Source organism: Canis lupus, chromosome 19, assembly GCF_003254725.2.
Source record: "Canis lupus dingo isolate Sandy chromosome 19, ASM325472v2, whole genome shotgun sequence".
NCBI lineage: Eukaryota > Metazoa > Chordata > Mammalia > Carnivora > Canidae > Canis > Canis lupus.
Window position 1 is genome coordinate 17,652,216 of NC_064261.1, and position 23,690 is coordinate 17,675,905.

At 38.6% G+C, this 23,690-nt stretch overlaps 2 protein-coding genes across 8 annotated transcripts in view; one reads left to right on the forward strand and one right to left on the reverse strand.

Annotated features, from left to right (window-relative positions):
* Positions 1–6,111, reverse strand: part of SPATA5 (spermatogenesis associated 5) — a 351,116-nt gene extending 345,005 nt beyond the window's left edge. For 5 of the 6 annotated variants that reach the window (XR_003125408.3, XM_025420546.3, XM_025420549.3 and 2 more), the window contains exons 1-3: positions 5,872–6,111; positions 1,476–1,597; positions 230–387 (exon numbers count right to left, since the gene is read on the reverse strand). Coding sequence is in view for 5 of the 6 variants with exons in the window: in XM_025420546.3 (XP_025276331.1) it covers positions 230–387; positions 1,476–1,597; positions 5,872–6,034 (443 nt within the window). In the remaining variant the exon portion in view is untranslated. The remainder of the gene's footprint in view (positions 1–229; positions 388–1,475; positions 1,598–5,871) is intronic. The other variant, XM_025420547.3, reaches the window with a different exon arrangement.
* Positions 6,112–6,330: 219 nt separating this feature from the next.
* Positions 6,331–23,690, forward strand: part of NUDT6 (nudix hydrolase 6) — a 31,749-nt gene continuing 14,389 nt past the window's right edge. Inside the window, exons 1-4 of one of the 2 annotated variants that reach the window (XM_049097374.1) lie at positions 6,331–6,480; positions 9,573–9,776; positions 13,789–13,844; positions 19,203–19,277. In XM_049097374.1, the coding sequence (XP_048953331.1) occupies positions 19,275–19,277 (3 nt within the window). In that variant the 5' untranslated portion in view covers positions 6,331–6,480; positions 9,573–9,776; positions 13,789–13,844; positions 19,203–19,274. Of the gene's footprint in view, positions 6,481–6,562; positions 6,864–9,572; positions 9,777–13,788; positions 13,845–19,202; positions 19,278–23,690 lie in introns of those variants that run through there. The other variant, XM_035702040.2, reaches the window with a different exon arrangement.

Consider the following 23,690-nt stretch of genomic DNA (forward strand, 5'->3'; position numbering starts at 1 on the left):
ATAATTTTATAAGGTTAAAATTTTATGATAACTGGTTAAATATTAAATGTTAGGTGATATTTAAATAATGACTAAATCATTAAATGAAATATTTCACCAGTTTCATTTTCTTTCTTAAATGTGACTACCAGAAAATGCGAAATTACATATGTGGTTCACATTTGTGACTCTTGTTTTATTTCCACTGGGCAGCACTGATCCAGACTGTCACCAAAGAAAAGAGCCAAACCTGAGTGCCAGGTCCATTTCCTCAGCCTGTAGCACAGCACCCAACAGAGGCTGGACTTGGATAGCATCACCAACCTTCACACCCACATTCTTCTGTGCCATTTCACTCAGGCCAACCTTGCCGCCAGGAAATCCTGCCACAGGCCAGGCCGTATAGACCTGCCCAGAACAAAGGAAATAAAAATATGAGAACATAAATATTCATAGAATATCATTAATTTATAAAGTTAGAAAACTAAGCATAGCTACGCATATGGAGCTATAAAACATAGTCCTTATCCCCAAGGAGTTATAATCAGACACAAATTACAAAAAACTTTTAAAATAAATATTACATCTTCTTGTGAAGATTAGGAATGATACCAGAGTGAAAATGGTAGAAAATTTGAAAGGCAATTTAGGAAAAGTCACAAAGGCATTAACATGTAACAGGAAGAAAATACTAAAGACAAGCTAACTGTAAGGTAATCTACCCTGGAGCATAAACTACATCCAGGAAATAGTGAAGAACCTGGCACCAGAGGTTCATGAGAACGTGGATCTCATCAGACTGAAATGTCAAGGGAGAGAAGCAAAGATTTCCAGCTCCAGATAGTGAGCTGAGCTCATACATTTATAATCTTCCACAAGACACAGGAAAGGATTCTTTTTTCTTTTGTAAGAATAATGAAAAGAATGAGAGGTGTGCCATCAGTACATAATAGATTACAAATTATTTTCAGAGGACACTGCTGGATGAGAGAACATTGACTGATGAAGCAGCAGAAGAAATGGCAGAAGCAGAGGCCAGCAGCAGGGAAGAAGGCCAAGCTGGCAAAAATGATCAAGGAAAGGTTCTGGGCTTTGAGCCTCAAGCATGATGAATAGCAGCAAGAACAAACAGCTGAAAACAGGGAGGGTAATCAAATATTTGTATACAAAAGAGATAACTTTCATACTCCCAAACAGCATTTCTGTGGGAAAAAAATACATATAACTAACAGACTGGGGGGGAAGGAGGGGGAAGGATAGGGCTGATAGTGTGTGTGTCATTACCTTCAGAGGAAGAGCCTCTCTCTACAGCATGACATTTAGGGGCTATTATACCCAGGAAAGTTACAGACATCAAAGAAAGTAAAAGGTTAACAGATGTGAGGATCTTTTAAGATACAGTTTTTCGTTTACTACTGCTTTGTTGAAAATTAAAAGAAAAACCATCTCAAATCTTTCTAAGGATTTCTAAGGAAATGAAAAGGACTCTTTCTTACCTCTTGCTTTCCATCCAAACTGGTTAGCAACACTGGTCGACCTATACATATGTTTGCAGATTTCATAGTGTTGAGTCCAAGTTGAACAAGGAAATTCTGGAATGTTTTAGGAACTTTGTCATCTTCGAAAAAGGGAAAGAAAATTATTTTCACACTATTTTCTAAGTGAAGTCAAAGCCTGCTTTCTTTTGGAGTAAGTAAAAATCCTCTATCCACATAACCACATAAATGCACTTACCATACCCTGGAGGAACCAGTTCCAACCCTCTTTTTTTTTTTTTCTTAAACAAAAAGACTTAAAACCAAACCTTTTTGAGGATCCACTGACTGACGACAGGAGTGCTAACTAAAAAAGATGTCTAATTGGGAAGGTATTAGTTTTCACCTTTTAAGAAAAATCATCTCTAATTTTTAAAAAACTGAACATACTTGCAATAGAGCTTTTCGTATTTGCATAGTAACTTTTGTACTACAGATTCTAAGTTGAGTTGACTACAGTATTCAAAGGCTTGAGCTGGATAACTGGCATTTAGCTCTGGAGGGTTAAGTTAAATTTCCACTTCTCAGTCACATGATACCAATCAGATTATTTTTCTTTTCTAATCCCAAAAATACACAGGTAAGATAATAGCACAAGTCTTATTCCTTAAGCAAGTATATGCTGACCAAAATGATCATTAGTGTTTTCAACTTTTGCCAAAGGAACAGACCAGAATTCAGCCCAACTGGCAACACCTCTGAAAATGTCTGATTTAATTATTTTTGCCACTACAAAATACCTACCTAACATATTTTCCTTCTGTCATCAGCTGAACAAATCTAGAAAAACAAAGCATCTCACGGAGCTAAGATCAACAGTACTGAGCATTTATAAAAGAAGCATATTTCATAATACGAGGCTGAAAAGAAATTCAGCTTTCCTATGAGCATTTGGTCTCTTACAGAGTTTACTAATCAATAACAGCAGAGTATCCTTTTGACGATTTCATAATGTTCAGTTTCTATCCCTTCTTTCTTCCTAAACCTCAATGAATTACCCTTCCCTCTTGATAAGTAACTCACAGGGGTATTCAGTCCTTAGCAAGATTCTAGGTTTTCTTATTCTCTTCCTTCCGTCCTGTCCTGCACATTCACCATGCATCAGGATCTGACAAATCACCAGTTCTACAAATACCTCCACTTCCTCCCTATGAAGATCATGTTCATATTCTCATCCACTGGCCTTATCTCCTAATTCATCTCCATGCATTCTCTTACAGTGTTCAAATCTACTCAAGCTGTCCTCCACACAATTCTTCACAAGTCCTCATTCCTCCAATACTGTACTTTAAAAATACATCTCAACATCCACTTTCCTCATTAATTAACTATACATTTATTGAGCACTTCATGTGCCAGATTAGTAAAGGTAATTTCAAACAACCACCGCTCTTCATTTGTTAATTCAGCGTTTATTATGTGCCTACTACATGGCAGATAATATGCTAGGCACAAGGGATACAAAGTGAACAAAAGCGGATGGTTCCTGGCCTCAAAGAGCTTATAATCTAACAGGATGAGAGAGTTATTAATCACTGAATAACTGTGTAATGGGAAACTAATAGAATGAAGAATAACTAAAGTGCTGGGAGAGCCTCTTATGTGGAATCTAGTTTGGAAGAAACAGAGAATGCTTCTCCAAGAAAGTAATGTTTAAATTCAGATCCAAAGGAAGAGTAGGAATTAATTAATCAAAGAGGGGGAAAAAAAAGATAATTCTTGGCAAAGAGAATAGCTTGGACAGAGAAGTACTGCACAGACAGGAGCACTGTGCATCTGAGGAAAGAGTACAGGCAAAATCATAGAAGAAAAGAAGGGGCCACCTAAGGAAAATCAAGATACCCTAGGGCAGTAGGCAATATCAAGCAGCAGCTTGTTCTTATTCTCTCTCTCTCTCTAAAATAAGTACATAATTTTTGTAAAAATGTTTTAAAAAAGAAAGAAAAATCAAAGAGAAGATGTATGTATAGCATAATGCTATACAAAGTTGGTCAGCGAACTATTTTACTGGTTCATGGTGGGGTAAGTACAGCAAATAAGGGCTTAGAAGCTTTTATGACAACTGGACAGAGTAATCTGTGGAATCTAATACAATTTCTATTTTTAAACTTACTTTTCTAGTAATTACATTTTATTGTAATTTACAACAGCACTGAGCTGTAATATATATTTTAAAACTTTCCCTGTAGAGTTTGAGTAGTATTGGTCTAGAAGGCACCTGAACCAAGACTTAGAAATAGTTTAGTTACAAATATAAATCTGAAAATGATGAGAGTATAGATGAAAAACTATGGATACTGGGTGAACTTGCCAAAAAGATTTATACAGAGAAAGAGGTTTTCAGGACTAAGAATTGAGGAACTTAAAACATTTGGCAGCCAAGTAGAAAATGAGCCTGCAAAGGAAACTGAAAAGCTACCTACCAACAAAAGGATGGAGAAAAACTAGGACAGTTTAATGGCACACAGCCAAAAATTAAAATGTTTTAAGAAAAAGGAAATGGTAATGCCAAAAAGTGCTAAGAGGTTAAGTTAGGGAAGTAAAGAAAAACTGTTGTACTTATCAACATGGAGATGATCAGTTACCATGACAGAGACAGTTTCTATAGAATGATAGGCTAGATCTCAAAACAGAAATAGGATAAGGAGTAGGTAGGTGATAGATGAGGAGACAGAGACTACTCCGCTTAAGAAACTTGACAATGGGGCAGCCCAGGTGGCTCAGCGGTTTAGCGCCGCCTTCAGCCCAGGGCCTGATCTTGGGGACCCAGGATCGAGTCCCACGTTGGGCTCCCTGCATGGAGCCTGCTTCTCCCTCTGTCTCTCTCTGTCTCTCTCTGTCTCTCATTAATAAATAAAACCTTTAAAAAAAAAAAAAAAGAAAAAGAAAGAAACTTGACAATGAGGTGACAATGAGGCTGGCTCAGTCAGTACAGCATGTGACTCTTGATCTCAGGGTTTCGAGTTCAAGTCCAACATTGGGAGATTACTTGAAATCTTAAAAAAAAAAAAAAAATGGCAACGAAACGATGGAAAGAGAGAGGGTGGTGGCAAAAAAAAAAAAAAAATGTGGAAACTCTGTTCTGATTTAAGATGCAAGAGAAACCAACAGATTTAAATTTCAACGGGAAGGATCCAGTTGAAAAAGGTTAAATATGCAGGACATAACAAGTTATCCTCTGATCCCTAAAGGAAAACCGAAAACGCGGTGTTAACTCTAAAATTGTCATTGGGGTGTGCGTTAGACATAAATTTCTTGCCACAAGTTTAGCCGGTGTTGCGTTTTGTCAAAGCTACAAACCACAGCTTCAACACGTGGAAGACACAATTTACAACCCAATTTACCAACTAACTTTTCAGAAAAAAAAAAAAAAAAAAAAAAAAAAAAAAATTCCGTTCTCCTAACTCAAGGAGGCTCTGATCTAAGATAAGGGGCTTTAAAGTCAAATACCGCCTGCCACTCAGTACCTGTGGAACCCGGAGCCAATCACATTAACTATTCTTCCTCGGTAAAAGAGGCATAATAATACGGTACCCACGTTCTAGAGTTTCTGTGAAAACTAAATGAGATATGTATGTGGCATACCCAACCTACTGATAACAATGCTATGTAATTGGTAGCTTTTATTAAACACTGGAACCTGTGTAGTAGAAGAAAGAAACCTTAAAGCGTTTCATTCACAGTGGTATCTCTTGGGTAGGATGTGTCCACATCTTTACTGTTAGTTTTCTGGGATAGATAGATAGATAGATAGATAGATAGATAGATCTATAGATAGATATAGATAGATTTACAGAAATCTGATAGATCCATAGATAGACAGATATAGATAGATCTATAGAAGTCTGATAGATCTATAGATAGATAGATCTATAGATCAGGTCTTCTATAGATCTATAGATCTATCAGACTTCTATTGATAGATCTATCGTAGATGTAGATAGATCTATAGATCTATCAGATCTTCTATCGATAGATGTATCGATAGATAGATATAGATAGATCTATAGGTCTATCAGACTTCTATAGATCCATATATCTATCTATATCTATTTCCTAGCTCGTAGCTTTAAGCAATTTTGCAGTTAAATATGCCGCGAATCTTAAACGAGGCAAAGTCGTTTCAAGTGCAACTTACAAATTCCAATCAATGTACAAAGGCGGTGGCTTGACTTAGCCACGGATAAACGGTTCCTGCCTAACTTCCCCAGGGCAGGCACGGCTGCGGGTGCCCCTGCCACCCCTGCGTCTCCGCCAGCTTTCAGAAGCCTCTGCACCTTAAGGAGGCATCGCTAGGTCTACGTCTTCTCAGGTAGCGCCCGCTCGGCCATCAGGTCCCCCACCCGGAACTCTTTACCCATTTCTAAGAAGTTGGTCACCACCAGAATCCCGGCCGCCGCAGCCGTGCCCGGCCCCGCAGGAGGAAGCGAGGGCCCCGAAGGAGAGGAAGCACAGGTAGGCGAGGCTGAACCATTCTCTGCGCTTCGGTTCAGCCGTTTTCTGCTCTTCTTGGAAGACATGAGGAGAAGACCCGCTAGGAAAAGCTACCGCAAAGCCGGCTCAACGTGCTCCTGCCTCTGGAAGAAAAACTTCCGGGGCAGAGGTCAGCGGGACTCCGCCCTGCGCCGTACTCTCCCAAAGTGAAGCGCAGCTAAAAAAATAAAAATAAAAAGACCACGCCCCCCTCCCCCCCCCCCCCCCCCAGCATTTTCAGAACCAGCCATCTCTGAAGAAGTTGAAGATTCTGACTTGGAAAGCGAGATGGATGACGTGGACACAACCGTCGTTTAGACTAAATTCCTGAAAGATAGGATTTTTTTTTTTTTTAATCTCTGCCTTTCCCATAGCTAAACAAATGTCTGTTGACTTAGAGAAAGAAAGTGGTGGAAAAGTTTCTCTCTGGCTCTCCAGGAACCGGGCAGATTCCTGAGAGGAGCTGGTGGGCGGACTTGGCGGTGGCTTCGCTGTAAGCGCTGTAAAAAGTGGGGACGTCAGCGCAATTCCGAGATGAATGGGTGGCACTTTCCTAAGATTTACGGTCGCGGCATCCGCTCCGGAACCACGAGGCGGGTAGACCCGGGGCGGCCGGGCGGCGGGACGCGGCTGGGTAGATGCGGGCGTCGCGGAGCGGGGGCGTGTGGCGCGCGGTGCTCCTGGGGCCCTGCCCCTGCGGGTTCCTGGCGGGGCGCCGCGGGGCTTCCCGCGGCCCCGGGCGCAGGTGGGACGCCCCTGCCGGAGCGGACGAGCTGCGCGGGGAGCCGGACAGATTCGGGGGCGTCTCCGTGCAGCTGGCGCGGCTCGGTGCGCTGGACCGCCTGGACGCCGCCTCGTTCCGGAGGGGCTTGCAGGGCAAGTGTGCCTGGGCCCGGGGGCCTCCTCCGCCGAAGAACCGAGCCTTAGGGAGACAGGGCAGGCGTGAACTGCCCTGAACCGTCCCTTCCGTTCCTGTGCCCTTTGTGCCCTTTGCTGGGAGGGTTCTGAGGCAGCTGGGTCAGCTGGGTGAAATAGCGACCATCCTAGACGTTGAGATCGGCAGCCCCGCTTTCTTTTTAAATTTATTTATCCACCATAGATACAGGGAGAGAGAGAGGCAGAGACACAGGCCGAGGGAGAAGCAGGCTCCATGCACCGGGAGCCAGATGTGGGCCTCGATCCCAGGACCCCGGGGTCACGCCCTGAGCCAAAGGCAGACGCTCAACCACTGAGCCACCCAGGTGCCCCCCTGATGGCTCTTATCCTGGAATTGCCCTAGCGTGGAAATTCAGCCACCGAAAGAGCCTCTCATTCCAAAAAGAAACCTCAAATAATCTTTAGCCTATTGAGCAATATATGGCAAGTGAGCATCTACGTAAATGTAATGGATAGTTCTCTCTCTCTTTAATCATTCTCATTCCCAAACTACTTACCTCTTCACTGCGTTTTCTCTCCTACTTGTGAATAATAATTGCCGACTCCCAACAATACCAGCAGTAGGAGAATCAAATGTTCATCTGCTAATGTCTACCTATGTGTGGGGTAGATGCAGGGATTTATTGCACACACTTGTCACTTACCAGTGGCCAGGTGGTTAAAGCACTAACCTTCCTCAACAAGGCAAAGCAGGAGGGCTGGGTTTAGAGTCACACATCCAGGTTTCAAGCCCCAGGTTCTAGGTGCTTAACCAGGCATTAGGCAAACCACCACTAAAACGAATACTCTTAGGTTGCTTATGTGAGCAATGCCAGCCCTAAATACTGGATACATGTGATCAGAGATAAATTATGTGAACCCAGTTTATGATCTGTGTAGTACTATATACATTTTATAATTTTTAAATAAAGCATTCTATTGCACTTATGAATTCCTATTGCTAGACACTTAAGAATCTTACAGGTATTCATTTAATCCTCCTCATAACTCTGAGGTGGATACTATTGCCTCTGTATCAAAGATGATGGGACTGAGGCACAGAGAGATTAAGTAACTTCCCTTGGCTCTGGAATCTGTTCTTAATGCATTATGCTGCCTCCAAGAGCTAGTGCAAATTTTGTTATTAAATCAAACTAGCTTTTTCACTTGATGGGGATGATTGGGGAGAATATGGGAATTTTCTGGGATAATAGAACTGTTCTGTAATCTTGAGTGGGTTACACAGGTGTATGCCTATGTCAGGGCTCATTAAATGTACACTCGAGATTTGTGCACTTTACATAATTGTACATCAATTTAAAAAAGACTTAGAGAAGCAGGTGGGTGAGAAGGATCTGACTCCATAACCCCAAATCAAGAAGCTTCTATGAAAGGCTCCCATGTGTTTGTCACTGTAGACCCACTGCCTTTTAAAGAGGTTGAGAACATGATCCTTACAGGGAGTCACTTTCTGCACAGCTGGAGAAAAGAAGCGGGAAAGAAATTTAACTATTAAATAATCCAGCCTTCCCACCACCACACACGTGCACAATTTGCAAGATTAAAGATTAAGTGAGGTGATTAATGGAGAAAGTGATCTGAGAAGTTCTGAGACTGCAGTGTTCTCACCCATAAAATAGGGGCAATAATACTTCCCCTTCAGGGTTGTGAGAACTTAATGAGATAATACATGTAGGGTATCCGGATCTTAGAAGGACCAAATGTTAGCATCTTTTTTTTTTTTCTGGCTCAATCTTAAGTAATAAGAGAATCTGCAAAGGTCAAAAAAAACTATGTTCATCTTGGTATTATTTATGATAAAAATTAGAGATCATTTAAATACCCAGGAGAAGGAGGTTGGTTAAGTAGCTTTTGGTGTACCTATTTGAGGAAAGCTATGCAGTTATTAAAAACTTATGTTCATGAAAAATTTTAATGGCATAGCAAAATGTTTATAACAAATAGTAAGAGATGCTGTGAATTATGTATGGTGTGATGTCAATTCCAAAGTTATATTCATGGAAAAATGTCGAGATTTAAACTTTTATCTCTGCATGCTAGTAAGATAAGTTTTGATTCTTTGGTTATGTTTTCAGTTTTTTTCTAGGACTGGTACACATTATTTAAAAACAGAGTTTTAACCACCTTGAAATTTATAAGCCAAAAAAAATTATGACAGAATAAAGAAAGAATAAATAGAAGGCCATAATAGTCATTTATAAAGATTAAAATTAAGGGTGTTAAAAGGTACAGCATTAAAATGGTATTTTATTTAAAATAGTTTTTTTGTTCATTCTGCCAGTATTGAGCTCATTATATGCCACGCATTGCAGCAGGTGATATGAATATACTGACTATATTCTTCAATTAACAGTAATTGCACATCAGATAAATTCATTGGCTATGATACTGCCACTGCACAAAGCTGTACTGACTATTCTTAAGGAATTCTAATGGAAAAAATCATATAAACATGGTACTTCCCATGCTGCTGATGTGAACAGAGCAGTTTGGGATTCTCCTCCCCAACCTTACCTAGGAAGGTTACTAAGGAAGTTGGATGTGTTAGGATGACTTTTTGGAAGAGGTGACACCCTGGGATGATTTTTTATTTCTTTCATCCTTTCACTGGAAAATATTTACAGATTTTTATCTTTATCTGCATTTTAGCTGCAATACAGCAATGGAGATCAGAAGGTAGGATAGCAGTATGGCTGCATATCCCCATCCTCCAAAGCCGATTTATTGCCCCTGCTGCTTCCCTGGGTTTCTGCTTTCACCATGCAGAATCGGATTCATCCACGCTGACACTATGGCTGGGAGAGGGACCCAGCCGATTACCAGGATATGCTACACATCAACTAGGAGTTGCAGGTCAGTTTGAAACTAACAATAAAATTAACCTTTTTAGAGGTTCACCCAATTTTTTCTTACAGCTAAGCGATAGTTTATTCATGTGTAGTAGATAACTTGATTATCCTTGGGACTATTGAGGAGTGCTTTAAATAGATGAAGTTTGCCTTTTGCATCAGCAGAGGGCAGCACAGAGAACAAGCAAGTTGGAGGTTTAGTTTTCCAGAGGATCCATTTGAACATTTTTACGTAGGTTTTTGAACTTTACTCAAATCGTAACACTGAATTGGGATCAGGGAATAAATCATGATAAAACATATTTGTACTAATTATGTGAATGTGTAAAATAAAAGATAACATTTAGGTTAAATTTAAGGTAAAGCAAAGCAGATTTTTGATTTGGACATTACTTCTTAAAGATACTTACATTACGGTAATAGTGCTAAACAGTTGTTAAGATAGCATAATTTTCAAGTCACTGATTAACTTCAAAGGCATGGTCTTGAGAGGTTTGCTTTAGGTTAAGGCAGGAATTCTCAAATTGTAGAGTACATCAGAATCACCTGGAGGGGGCAGCCCCGGTGGCGGTGGCGCAGCGGTTTAGCGCCCCTTGCAGCCCAGGGCGTGATCCTGGAGTCCCTGGGATCAAGTCCCACGTCGGGCTCCCTGCATGGAGCCTGCTTCTCCCTCTGCCTGTGTCCCTGCCTCTCTCTCTTTCTCTCTGTGTGTCTCTATAAATAAATAAGTAAAATCTTAAAAAAAAAAAAAAAATCACCTGGAGGGCTTGCCGAAAACACTGCTGGGCCTCACATTAAAAGTTTCTGAGGTGTTGGCCAGAAAATTTGCATTTTAATAAAAATCTCTGTTGCTACTGCTAATGTTAATGCTGGTCCCTGGACCATCCTTTGAGAACCAAGGTTAAAATCCTGAGCAAAAAAAAAAAAAAAAAAAAGAAAAGAAAGAAAGAAAATCCTGAGCCTTCCAAAAAAAACTGAAATAGTAAATACTCCTTACGGCTTAAATGAGAGCAGTATTATAGATAAGCTAGTAATTTAACTAATAATTTTATTTGCCTTTATATAATTTACAAGAGTTTATAAAGGTAGTTTGCACCTTTGAAGTTAAAAAGGAGTTGTTAAGGATGTCTACTGTTTTCTCCATCCATGATCTGACTCCTCTGTAGCAAGTAGAGGCATTTAGAAATTGCCATTCAGTTCTACTTCAAAAGACAACTTGCTAACTTGATAGTTCCCTCACACTTCATTAGAAAGTCATGCAGATAATTATCAATTCATTGGTACAGACTTTTAAATTAGATCCTTAAATCCAGTTATTACGACAGAATTAGTAGTATATGCATAAAGAATATTCAATGAAGCACTTTGTTCATGACTAAATACTATAATATATATATAGTTAAGGTATGCCGTAGGAGTTCAGGCAGTGAGAGATCTGGGACTTGAACAGTCTTGAAGTATAACTAGGTTATGAAGTGACTATTAGGGGTAGCAATGAAATCATCTAGGAAACTGTTCTGGAAAGGCATAGTACTTTTTAGAGGAAGGGAAAATAATTGACATGGGATTTTTCACTTCTTTTAATCAAGTCCTCTATCACCACCTCAGGCCATGTAAATATAATAAAAATAAAATATACATACTTTTTTTCTTCCATTAATCTGTTTTCTGTCAGTTCATTTTGCAGCCCTAGACATAGAACCTAAGTGGGTAGAGGAAAACTCTTTTCTTCCCCACACTGGAATGGAGTAAGCTGTGGCTTTATTACTGTTCTTCACACTTCAGATAAGCAAGCTTATCTGCTTCAGAGCTTTCACACTCCTTTTCCAGCAGTGCTCTTTCTTAGGGCTTTGTTTATCGGTAGCTCCTTAGAGCTGAGGTTTCTGCTTCAACATCTTCTCAAAAATCTCCTGACTTTCCTGTCTAAAATGCAGTCCTCCAGCATTCCAATCTCATCATTTTTGGTCTTTTTATCCAGGTCTGTTTTTCTATATTGCACTTACCACAACCTGAAATTATATCATATATTTAATTAATTTCCCCCATGATAATATAAGTTCTGTGAAGGCAGGTATTTTGTCTTTTCCACCACTGTATTGTCAGGTTAAAGAGAGTGTCTAGCATAAAGTAGATACTCAATAAATATTTTTTGAATGAATGATTAGATAGCTCTTCAAGTGGAAACTCCAGTCCCCAGAAAACACAGTTGGGACACAGATGCACAACTGAAACTACCAGTTCAGAATCCAGACGGAGTTTTAGGGCTATGTGAACTTTTGAACTCAAAGTGATACCACTCACACAATACCTGAGATGATGCCATAAAGCACTTAGCTTAGTACCTGACTAATAATCATATAATAAAAACCTCTATTTAATCCCTGATCTTTGTGTTTATTTACCTCTTAAGTTGTGACCAGCAGAGGTCGCTCACATTGTGCTTTAAGCAGTCCTGGTTTTGTCTGAAATAAATATTTTGCTCATACTTAGAATTCATTAGGGAAAAGTGCAATTTGAGTAATCACAAATTATTAAAATTTAAGAGTAGGTTTCCTTGGAATTTCTTTGGCATTCTAACCCATATAAGTCCGATTAAATTATAGTTTATATTTTCTAATGGAAGCCAACATTAATGTTAATTATATCTCAGTGGTTTTCCTTCTTTCTTTTAAACACTAAAATGCTTTTTATTTCCATTTCAGAGAAATTTTTTCTTCCTCGTATTACATATACCTTTCTTTCTGTATTTTATTTCTACATAGCATTGTCACCTCATGTTCTTTTTTTTTTTTTTTTTTTAATTTATGATAGTTACACACAGAGAGAGAGAGGCAGAGACATAGGCAGAGGGAGAAGCAGGCTCCATGCACCGGGAGCCCGACATGAGATTCGATCCCGGGTCTCCAGGATTGCGCCCTGGACCAAAGGCAGGCGCCAGACCGCTGCGCCACACAGGGATCCCTCACCTCATGTTCTATATAATTTGTTTTCTATTTGTTACCTTCTCATACACACACCAGAATGTGAGCCCACTGAAGATAGGGAATTTTATTTTGTTTACCACTATATCCCTAGCACCTAGAAAAATGCCTGACATATAACAGGGCTCAATTAATAACTAGAAAACCCATATGTATTATATATAGGAACTCAATTAATATTGAAAGGATGAAAGGGTATGTAGAAAATACCCCTTAAACAGTATTTCCTCACATTGGGTAAATATAAATCATTTTTAAATTACAGCTGTTAAAGGAACCTATTACAAATCATTAAGGTGTCATTTATATTTTTGACCCAAAATTATCAAGAACAAATAAACCTAATTATTGTTTTTGAGTGCCTAACATCTAGCCAAATGCGTAGTATGCTTAGCAGTGTGTGTATTGAATGAAAAAATAAAAGGATTAGAACTTAAGACATTTATAAAATGATTATCCCAAAGCAATATATTGGTATGTTATAAAGTCATCACATGTGGTTAAAAAAAATAAATAAGTGGCTTTAGGGAATTCCTGAACTGAATATTGAGATATTTGAGATTTAGAGCATCAGGGGCATAACCCATGTTCTATACATAGTGATTCAAAGAATAAAAATGAGAATGGAAAAGTCACTTTCATTTATTCATGTATTCATTTATTCAAAGATAAATATTTTTAAGTGCTTAAGATTAGACATTAAAATAAATGCTACAGAAAGATAGATTAATTTATTTAACTATGTACCATGAGGAATAGATAATCTAGAGATGAAGTTTATGCAGCTCATTATCTTACAACTTAGCATATGTTAGAACCATCATTAGTATCCAAGTTGCTAAAAGGACCTGAGTGACTGAGCAGTTGGTTTATTGCTGGAGAGATTTTACAAGTGTTCATGGGTGGCGTGTGGTAATTGAACGAGGCCTTCCAGAATGGGTATGATTTTGATAACCACAGATAGAGGAGTATGGGAGAAATCCAAGGAGAATGAAATTAATATTTCTCAATTATCTTTTGCTTTTTTCCCAACAGGAGCTGTATTTGATGAAAATACTAGAAAAATCTTGGTGGTACAAGACCGAAATAAAGTAAGTTGCTGGGATCTCTGGGTGGCTCAGCGGTTAAGCATCTGCCTTGGGCTCAGGGCGTGATCCTGGAGTCCCAGGATCAAGTCCCACATCGGGCTCCCTACATGGAGCCTGCTTCTCCCTCTGCCTGTGTCTCTGCCTCTCTCTCTCTCATGAATAAATAAAATCTTAAAGAAAAAAAAAGGTAAGTTGCTTCTGCTTTTAAAAAAAATTTGTTTTAATTTAGTATAATTAAGATAAAGTGTATTAGTTTTCAGTATACAATATAGTGATTCAGCAATTCTATATTTAGTCCGTGCTCATCACAGTAAGTGTACTCTTAATTCCCTTTCTCTATTTCACCCATGCCCTACCTACCTCCCCTCTGTTAACCACCAGTATATTCTCTATAGTTAAAAGTCTATTGTTTTGTTTGCCTCTTTTTTTTTTTTTTTTTTTATTTTATTTTATTTTTTTTTATTTATTTATGATAAGCACACAGTGAGAGAGAGAGAGGCAGAGACATAGGCAGAGGGAGAAGCAGGCTCCATGCACCGGGAGCCCGATGTGGGATTCGATCCCGGGTCTCCAGGCTCGCGCCCTGGGCCAAAGACAGGCGCCAAACCGCTGCGCCACCCAGGGATCCCTTGTTTGCCTCTTTTTTTCTTCAATCATTTGTTTTGTTTTGTAAATTGCTTTCTAAATGTTCAGTTCTCTCTAGAGAAAAATAAAATGTAGAAAGTTTGATATGCTCAAGGAATAAAAGATTTTAAAAGTTCTTTCTAAGCAATTATGAATCATTAGGATATTTATTTAATTAAAAAAATACCTAATGAGGCCTTGAAAATATCAGGATAACTTAAGTATTGCTCACTATTATATTATTGCTACAGAAAAATTATAAATGGCTATATTTAGGTGGGAAGACAGTTGTGTTTCTCATAGATTAAGATATTCTTCTATTCATTCAGCATTCATCAAGCTCCCGTTCTGAGCCAAGTCCTGAGAATACAAAGATTATTAAGTCAGTTTCCCTTAATGTCCTGCAGCTTACTACCTATTTGAGAAATCAGTCATGCAACATATAGTAACAGTTAGTTTTAAAAACCCCCGAAGACTTCTCAGAGGAGGGGACATTCAAACTGGATCTTGGAGAAGTAGGAACTTACTGGGCCAAAAAAAAAGTAGGAGGGAGAGTGGGAGGATAGAAAAACAAAAATAAAAATGGCACATAAAAAGATACAGGGGCTTAAAAAGGGGCTAACACATGCTATCTTGGTTTGTTCAGGCTACCATAACAAAAATGCCATAGACTGGGGGGCTTAAACAGCAAATATTTATTTTTTACATTTGTGGAGGCTGAGCCAAGATCAGGGTGCTGGCAGATTCAGGGTCTGGTTGCTTCCTCTTCCCAGGTAATATATGTTCAGCTTCTCACTCTGTCCTCACATGGCAGAAGAAACAACAGTTCTCTCTTACAAGAACCCTACTCCCATTCGTGAGGCTCCACTCTCATGACATAGTCACCTCCCATAGGCCTCATCTCATGATATCAGGATTAGGATTTCAGCATATGAATTTGGGGAGACGTAAACATCTAGTCCATTCTGCTTGGTATAAAAATACTGGTTAAAAAGTTTGTTGTGGCTAGGAGTACAGGGAGTGGTAAAATATTTGACTTGAGTGGTAGTTTAAGAACACAATGTAAAGAGCCTCGTACAACAAAATAAGTCTAGACAACTAGAAACAACAAAGGCTTTTAAGAGAAGAACCATGATTGGCATCAGATGTTTTCATGCTTAGGACTGTAAGTGGTAGAGAATAATTATTTAGATAGATGCTTTCTGAGGCTTCAGTAATATTGATATAGTCAAACATTTTTCCCCATCATATATGTTTTTAAATTTTAAACTAAATATTTATAATGATATCTGAAAGTGTGACACATTTCTCAGAAATGCTATCTAAAAGGATTCTTATTAGCTATAAATAATGTTCAGTTTTAGTTAAGGCAGGATCTCTGACTCAAACTAAGCTTTATGGTCAACAAATATTTTGAGTACCTAAAATAATATTGTGCCTAGTCTTCAAGAACTTTTTTAAAAATTTTTTTATATCAACATATGCTGTATTATTAGTTCAGAAATAGAGTTTAGTGATTCATCAGTTGCATGCAACACCGAGTGCTCATTACTTCAAGTGCCCTTAACGCCCATCACCCAGTTACCCCATCCCCTCACCGACCTTCCTTCCAGCAACCCTCAGTTTGTTTCCTATAGTTGAGTCTCTTACAGTTGTCTCCCTCCCTGTTTTCGTCTTTATTTTTCCTTCCCTTCCCCTGTGTTCATCTGTTTTGTTTCTCAGATTCCATATATGAATGAAATCATATGGTGTTTGTTTTCCATTTACTGACTTATTTTGCTTGACATAATACCCTCTAGTTCCATCCATGTCATTGCAAGTGACAAAATTTCATTCTTTTGATGGCATTGTGTATCTATACCATGTCCTCTTTATCCATTCATCTGTTGATGGACATCTGGGCTCTTTCCATATTTTGGCTATTGTGGACATTGCTGCTATAAACATTGGGGTGCAGGTGCCCTTAGAATCACTATGTTTGTATCCTTTGGATAAATATCTAGTAGTGCAATTTCTGGGTCATAGGGTAGCTCTATTTTTAACTTTTTGAGGAACCTCCACACTGTTTTTTCAGATTGGCTACACCAGTTTGCATTCCCACCAGCAATGTAAGAGGGTTCCACTTCCTACATATCCTCGCCAACATCTGTTGTTTCCTGAGTTGTTCAGTTTAGGCATCTGACCAGTGTGTGATGGTATCTCACTGTGACTTTGACTTGTATTTCCCTGATGATGAGTGATATTGAGCATTTTTTTCATGTGTCTGTTGGCCATTTGTATGTCTCCTTTGGAGAAATGTCTGTGCATGTCCATGTCTTCTGCCCATTTCTTAACTGGGCTTTTTGTTCTTTTGGGTATTGAGTTTGATAAATTCTTTATAGATTTTGGATGTTAGCCCTTTATCTAATAAGACATTTGCAAATATCTTCTCCCATTTCTTTACTGTGCAAAAGCTTTCTATCTTGATGAGGTCCCAGTAATTCATTTTTGCTTTAGTTTTTCTTGCCTTTGGAGACAAGTCTAGCAAGAAGTTGCTGCGACCAAGGTCAAAGAAGTTGCTGCCTGTGTTCTCCTATAGGATTTTGATGGACTCCTGTCTCACATTTAGGTCTTTCATTTATTTTGTGTTTATTTTTGTGCATGGTGTAAGAAAATGGTCTAATTCATTCTTCTGCATGTGGCTGTCCAATTTTCCCAACACCATTTGTTGAAGAGACCATCTTTTTTCCATTGGATATTCTTCCCTGCTTTGTCAAGGATTTTAATTGACCATAGAGTTGAGGATCTATTTCTGGGTTCACTATTCTGTTCCATTGATCTGTGTGTCTGTTTTTGTGCTAGTACCATACTGTCTTCATGATTACAGCTTTGTAATACAGCTTGAAATCTGGCATTGTAATGCGTCCAGCTCTGGTTTTCTTTTTCTACATTTGTTTGGCTATTCAGGATCTTTTCTGGTTCCATAGAAATTTTACAATTATAAAATGCTGATGGTATTTTGATAGGGATGGCATTGAATGTGTAGATTTGCTTTGGGGAGCATAGACATTTTAACAATATCTATTCTTCTAATCCACGAGCATGGGACGTTTTTCCATTTCTTTGTGTCTTCCTCAATTTCTTTCATAAGTGTTCTGTAGTTTTCAGAGTACAGATTTTACCTCTTTGGTTAGTATTCCTAGGTATCTTATAGTTTGTTCGTGCAATTGTAAACAGGATTGATTCCTTGATTTCTCTTTCTTCTCCCTCATTGTTAGTGTATAGAAATGCAACTGACTTCTGTGCACTGATTTTATTTCCTATGACTTTGCTGAATTTCATTATCAGTTCTAGCAATTTTTTGGTGAAACCTTTGGGTTTTCTACATATAATATGTCATCTGCAAAAAGTGAGAGTTTGAGTTCTTTTTTGCCAATTTGGATGCCTTTTATTCTTTTTGTTGTCAATTGCTGAGGTTAGGACTTCCAGTACTATGTTCAATAGCACTGGTGAGAGTAGACATCCCTGTTGTGTTCCTGTCCTTCAGGGAAAAGCTCTCAGTTATTCCCTGTTGAGGTTGGTATTCACTGTGGGTTTTTCATATGGCTCACATAATATTTTGGTATGTTCCCTCTATCCCTACATGGTAGAAAGTTTTTATCAAGAAAGGATGTTGTATCTTGTCAAATGCTTTTTCTACATCCATTGAGAGGATGATATGGTTCTTGTCCTTTCTTTTATTAATGTGATGTATCACATTGATTGACTTGGAGAGAAACAGACACAGGCAGAGGGAGAAGCAGGCTCCATGCAGGGAGCCTGATGTGGGACTCCATCCTGGGACTCCAGGACCACACCCTGAGCCGAGGGCAGGTGCTAAACCGCTGAGCCACCCAGGGATCCCCTGTATAGTTTTTTCTAGCATTTTTATGGCTTCAGGTCTCACATATAGGTCATTCATCCATTTTGAATTTATCTTTCTGTATGGTGTAAGAAAGTGGTCCAGTTTCATTCTTTTGCATGTTGCTTTCTAGTTTTCCCAAAACCATTTGTTGAAGAGACTATCTTTTTCCCATTAGATATACTTTCCTGCTTTGTCAAAGGTTAATTGACCATATAATTGTGGGTTTATTTCTGTGTGCTACTTTATCCCATTAATATATGTATCTATTTTTGTGCCATTACCATACTGCTTTGATGACTACAGCTTTGTGTTATAACTTGTCCAGAACTGTGATGCATAGGGCTTTGCTTTTCTTTTTCAAGATTACTTTGGCTATTCAGGAGCCTTTGTGGTTCCACACAAATTTTAGAATTATTTGTTCTAGTTCTGTGAAAAATGCTGTTGGTATTTTGATATGGATTGCATTAAATGTGTAGAGTACTTTGGGTAGTATGGACATTTTAACAATATTTGTTCTTCCAATCCACAAGCATTCCCATGTCATTGTGTCACCTTTAATTTCTTTCATTAGTGTATATTAGTTTTCAGAGTACAGGTCTTTCACCTCTTTGGTTAGGTTTATTCCTAGGTATCTTGTTATTTTGGGTACAATTTTAAATGGAATTATTTTCTTAATTTTGCCATCTGCTCATTTATTATTTGTATATAGAAATGTGACAGATTTCTGTACATTGATTTTTGTATCCTGCAACTTTACGCAATTTGTTTATGCTAGCAGTTTTTTTTTGGTGGAATGTTTAGGATTTTCTATCATATTATATGCAAATTGTAGAAGTTTTACTTCTTCCTTACAGATTTAGATGCTTTTTATTTATTTTTGTTGACTGACTGCTGTGGCTAAGACTCCAGTACTATGTTCAATAAAAATGGTGAGTCATCCTTGTATTGTTTCTGACCTTAAGAGAAAAGCTTTCAGTTTTTCCCCATTAAGGATGATGTTAGCTGTGGGTTTTTCATACCTTGATTATGTTGAGGTATGTTCCTTCGACACCTACTTTGTTGGGGGTTTTTATCATGAATAGATGTTATGTCTATTAAAATGATCATACGGTTCTTATCCCCTTTTTTAAAAGATTTATTTATTTTAAAAGAGAGAGCAGGCATGCACATGAGCAGAGGGAGGAGGAGAAGAGAATCTCAAGGAGACTTCCCACTGAGTGCAGAGCCCAATGAGAGGCTCACATCTCCTGACCCGCAGATCATAACCTGAGCTGAAATCAAGAGTTGGATGCTCAACTGACTGAGACACCGAGGCGCCCCATCATTTCTTTTATTAATGTGATATATTACAGTGATTGATTTGTGAATGTGTAATCACCCTTGCATCTCAGGAATAAATTCCAGTTGATCTCGGTGAATGATTTTCTCATGTGTTCTTCAGTTTGGTGTAGTATTTTGTTGAGGATTTTTGCTTCTACGTCCATTGGAGTTATTGGCCAGTAGTTCTCTTTTAGTGCTTTACCTGGTTTTGGTATCAGGGGGATGTTGGCCTCATAGAATGAATTTGAAAGTTTTCCTTCATTTTTTATTTTTTGGAATAGTTTGAGGAGAATGCGTATTAACTTTTTAAATGTTTGGTAGAATTTACCTATGAAGGCTTCTGGACCTGGACTGTTGTTTGTTGGGAGTTTTTGGATTATTGATTCAATTTCTCTGCTGGTAACTGGTATGTTGAAATTTTCTAATTCTTCCTGTTTCCATTTTGTTAGGTTATGTGTTCCTAGGAATTTAGACATTTCTTCTAAGTTGTCCAATTTGTTGGCATATAGTTTTTCATAATATTCTTTTATGATTGTATTTCTATGGTGTTAGTTGTTTTTTCTCCCCTTTCATTTGTGATTTTATTTATTCGGGTCCTTTCTTTTTTCTCTTGATATGTCTGGCTAGAAGTTCATCAATTTATTGATTTTTTTTTTTTTTCAAAGAATCAGTTCCTGGTTTCATTGATCTGTTCTAGTTTTTTTAGTTTCTGTATCATTTATTTCTGCTCTGATCTTTATTATTGCTCTCCTGCAGGTTTTAGGTTTTGTTTCTTGTTCTTTTTTGAGCTCCTTTATGTGTAAGGTTAGGTTGTTTGATATATTTCTTGCATCTTGAGGTAGGCTTGTATTGCTATAAACTTCCCTCTTAGGACTGTGTTTGCTGCATCCCAAAGGTTTTTTTGTTTTGTTTGTTTGTTTGTTTGTTTGTTTTTAGAATTTATTTATTTATTTATTTATTTATTTATTTATTTATGAAAAAACAGAGAGAGGCAGAGACATAAGCAGAGGGAAAAGCCAGCTCCCTACAGGGAGCCTGATGCAGGACTCAGTCCAGGACTCCAGGATCATGACCTCAGCTAAAGCCAAATGCTCAGCCACTGAGCCACCCAGGTGCCCTGCATCCCAAAGGTTTTAAGCCATTATGTTTTTGTTTATATTTGTTTCCATGTACTTTTTTTGTTTCTTTTATTTCCTGGTTGACCCATTCAGTGTTTAGTAGCATGTTATTTAACCTCCAATCTTTAAGCCTTTAAAGGCTTTAAAAACAGTCTTTAAGTCTTTTTTTTTTTTTAAGATTTTATTTATTTATTCATGAGAGACACAGAGACAGAGAGAGAGGCAGAGACACAGGCAGAGGGAGAAGCAGGCTCCCTGAGGAGTCTGATGTGGGACTTGATCCTGGGACTCCAGGATCAGGCCCTGGGCCGAAGGCAGGCACTAAACCACTGAGCCACCCAGGGATCCCCACAGTCTTTAAGTCTTGACATAACAATGAGAAAAGGTATGTCTGGTAATTTCACCTCCTCACTTTCATCTCCTTTGCTTATGCATTGATGGCACAAATCTGGTCCACACCTAAATGTTAGATTTGGTGACAGTAAATTTGTCAATTAAGAAAAAGAATGAGTTTTAAATCATTTGGTATTTTGAGTTGAGAGTGGGACTGGACTAATAGTATCTCTACGGATACAGGGGTATTAGTAGAAGGGAAATGATGAATTCATTACAAAGAATATGAAGTAAGGTTGAAAGAAATGTTTAACTGGAAGTACCCAGACGTTTCTTCTGTGTACAAAAAAAAAGATGTGTGAGTTGAGGCATACTAATTAATGAATTTCTTTTTACGGTTTCTACCATCATGACCCACAGTGCTTTAAAGCTCTAGGCAGTGGCCTTCATCTACAGTAGAGAATACAAGGAAGATATTGATATTCTGAGTCTGGGATTGTATTGTCTAGCCTCACTGGTCTCTCTAAGAGGCTTATTAGGAGAGCTTTCCATGGCTTCCATACAGCTGCAATTCTCACTATTCTATAGAATTGTGCTCTGTGGAATCACAGAGCCAGGTAGCACATACAGTAGCATGCCATATAGCACAGCGCCACTCCAGGAAAGATAGGTACATAACAAGCATATGAAAGAACTGAGCACAGTTCTAAAAACAGACAAAAGGAAAATAGTTTTAGGCATCATCAGTATAAATAGTTGACAAGGATGAAGTAGTTGAAAAATAGGAAGAGGGCAGCCCTGGTGGCACAGCGGTTTGGCGCCGTCTGCAGCCTGGGGTGTGATCCTGGAGACCCGGGATCGAGTCTCACATCGGGCTCCCTGCATGGAGCCTGCTTCTCCCTCTGCCTGTGTCTCTGCCTCTCTCTCTCTCTCTGTCTATGAATAAATAAATAAAATCTAAAAAAATAAAATAAATCCTTTAAAAAAAAAGAAAAGAAAAATAGGAAGAGTAACCTGTTGTCTTTCGTAGGCCAAAGAGGTTGGCGGAGTTGAGACATGATGATAATAATTGAATCATAATAATCTATGTTCTTCACATGTCTATACCTGAGTCAATTCACCATTCTTTGAAATAAATTATTTGGAAATAAGGACTTCTCTGATACCACACTAGGAATGGAAGATAGGGGTGCGTGGCTGGCTCAGTCAGTTAAGGGCCCAACTCTTGATTTTGGCTCAGGTCGTGAGATTGAGCCCCATATTGGGCTACATGCTGACTGTGGAGCCTGCTTAAGATTCTCTGTCTCCCCCACCCCTGCCTCACCCCTGTACTTATGCACACAGGTGTGCTCTCTCTCTCAAAGAAATAAAAAAATAAAAAATAATGGAAGATTAAACACCCCGAGAGTTTTTTGTCTGTGCAGTTCATGGAGTGTGAATATATGTGTCTTTTAGTAGAAAAGTTTGAACTTGGGCAGCCCTGGTGGTGTAGCGGTTTGGCGCCACCTGCAACCTGGGGTGTGATCCTGGGGACCCGGGATCGAGTCCCACATCGGGCTCCCTGCATGGAGCCTGCTTCTCCCTCTGCCTGTGTCTCTGCCTCTCTCTTTGTTTATGAATAAATAAATAAAATCTTAAAAAAAAAAAAAGAAAAGTTTGAACTTAGTTGTTTTAGAACATGTTAAACTTTAGTTGTACCCTAAATTCTATACTTATTAACTAAAGCTAACATTTTATAGAACATGGAGAACACGAGTTCTCTTATTCTCTGTACCTAAGTTACCTCTTGGAAGTAAGTTATATTATTAATTATGTAAACATATCCATTTTGGTACAAGATGTATTTAGAGAAAAATATAGTTCTATACATAGAGACATATACCTCTGAAACTTTATTCTAATTTTTTTTTACTTTGCGTGTTGTGTATGTGTGTATGTGTGTGTATGTATGGCATTTGAAAGCCAAATTATTATCAGCATCTGCCTCCTTGACCAGCCAAGGGATATTCAATTACAGCATAGCCATTCTGAGCTTAATTTCCTGATAAAATAATTTCTTCCCTTCCTATTCAACAATGTGAACCTCTTACTCTTTTTTTTTTTTTTAATTTTTTTTTTCATTTATTTATGATAGTCACACAGAGAGAGAGAGAGAGGCAGAGACATAGGCAGAGGGAGAAGCAGGCTCCATGCACCGGGAGCCTGATGTGGATTCGATCCCGGGTCTCCAGGATCGCGCCCTGGGCCAAAGGCAGGCGCTAAACCGCTGAGCCACCCAGGGATCCCTGGACCTCTTATTCTTATTTAACAGCCAGACTAATATGATTGCTTCACTCTAAGCAGCTTTTCAGGGTTGGTTGGGCTATCAAATAAGAACCTATACAGTTACTCATTTATTAAAGTATGGAAATTCATAAAGAAACATAGGTCAAATAATTTAAAAACTGGGTTGCAGTCTAAAAAAAGGAAAGAAGGAGCTTCCCTGGCAGCTATGGCTGAACTGTCTTAGCCCAGCCAATACAATGTGATGTTTTTTGGGTGGGTTATTTTTTTCCTTATAAAACCTGCCAA